This window comes from Cyprinodon variegatus, unplaced genomic scaffold (assembly GCF_000732505.1).
Source record: "Cyprinodon variegatus isolate N-32 unplaced genomic scaffold, C_variegatus-1.0 Scaffold625, whole genome shotgun sequence".
NCBI classification, from domain to species: domain Eukaryota; kingdom Metazoa; phylum Chordata; class Actinopteri; order Cyprinodontiformes; family Cyprinodontidae; genus Cyprinodon; species Cyprinodon variegatus.
This window is the reverse complement of record NW_015151078.1, coordinates 496,065-497,271: the sequence shown is the minus strand read 5'-3', so window position 1 is coordinate 497,271 and position 1,207 is coordinate 496,065. Positions and strand designations below refer to the sequence as shown.

The window sequence follows — 1,207 nt, the reverse complement described above, 5'->3', positions numbered from 1 at the left end:
CGGAGAGTCTCCAGACTGATCTGCGAGTGAAACCTTGAAAGCTCGCGAGATCAGGATGGTCTCACGAGGCTACTAAATTTTCTCTTTCTGAAATATGCTTTTTGCTTTCAATAATACTGGAACAAATTTCTTTCCATAGTAGAACCACTGTTCTCTGCTTCCTGTTGTCAGAGGGTCGCCGTCTGCAGGAAGGGAATCTGCAGCCTTTACCCTTCAGCTGTGTGCCTTGCTCTTCATGACGATGTGTCTATTTAGTCCCGTTCTACTTCCTTACTTTGTAATCGCAAATCGCTTTAAAAACCCCAGAGGAAATACACACGCTTGTAACTGTTACGTAATAAACTGTGAGAAAGTTCATGAGATGTAAAAGGATTTGAAGAGCAGAACATTTTAAATGACATGTGGATATTTTCTGTCCGTGCTTCAGAAGCCGTTTATCTGAGGACACCTACTATTTTCCATCTATCGTCCATCCTGCTCTGGCGATGTATTCCGTCCCAGGGAACAAGTCGTTAAATGGGACGACCAGCTCCTTATCTTGGGCGCTAATGATCTGCCAACAGAGACACACAAAGCGTTAGCAAAATAAAACGCTGGAATTAGAAGGAGAACGGATGAAAAGGAACCTACTTTTCCTCGATGGTCCGTCCTGATCTCTGCCAGTTTAAGTGTAGCCTGGGGATTTTTACTACCTTTACAGGTACAGATGTTCAACGATTAAACACTAAAAGACTTAAAAAAAAAAAACTATGGAAAAGGAAACAGGACTGACCAGTGCGAGGATATCGGTACGCATCTGCTTTACGCTCCTCCAGTGCTGGAGATGGAACGTGAATAATTTCTACTTCCGTCTCGTCCACCTCCTCATATAGAAGGTGTAACGTTCTACCTCCATCAGGATCTGGAGGAGGAAAAAAACATGAGAGACCATCAGTGAACGGATATAGAAGAGATTCCTGCAAAGAGCTCAAAGTTCTCCAGTCATGAAATATTCCTGTAGGAAAAACATTAGTTCATGTTAAAATAAAGCAAAACACACCAAGTGTTTGTTCTAAAAGGCATAAAGCAAAGAATTTCTGCACCAGAACAATCAATAGAAATAAACATTGTACACCATCGCCATCTGCTGGAAGCATTTACTCACCCATCCAACAACTTTGCAGCTTTAGTATGGAGAGAAATGTGATTCAATACTATTGATGGGAAG

General features: G+C 41.8%; 1 protein-coding gene across 2 annotated transcripts in view; it reads right to left on the bottom strand.

Moving 5' to 3' along the window:
* Positions 1 to 1,207, bottom strand: part of dpp9 (dipeptidyl-peptidase 9) — a 41,494-nt gene that overhangs the window by 16,995 nt on the left and 23,292 nt on the right. For both annotated transcript variants that reach the window (XM_015393112.1, XM_015393113.1), the window contains exons 8-10: positions 773 to 901; positions 631 to 692; positions 453 to 553 (exon numbers count right to left, since the gene is read on the bottom strand). In XM_015393112.1, coding sequence (XP_015248598.1) covers positions 453 to 553; positions 631 to 692; positions 773 to 901 — 292 coding nt within the window. The remainder of the gene's footprint in view (positions 1 to 452; positions 554 to 630; positions 693 to 772; positions 902 to 1,207) is intronic.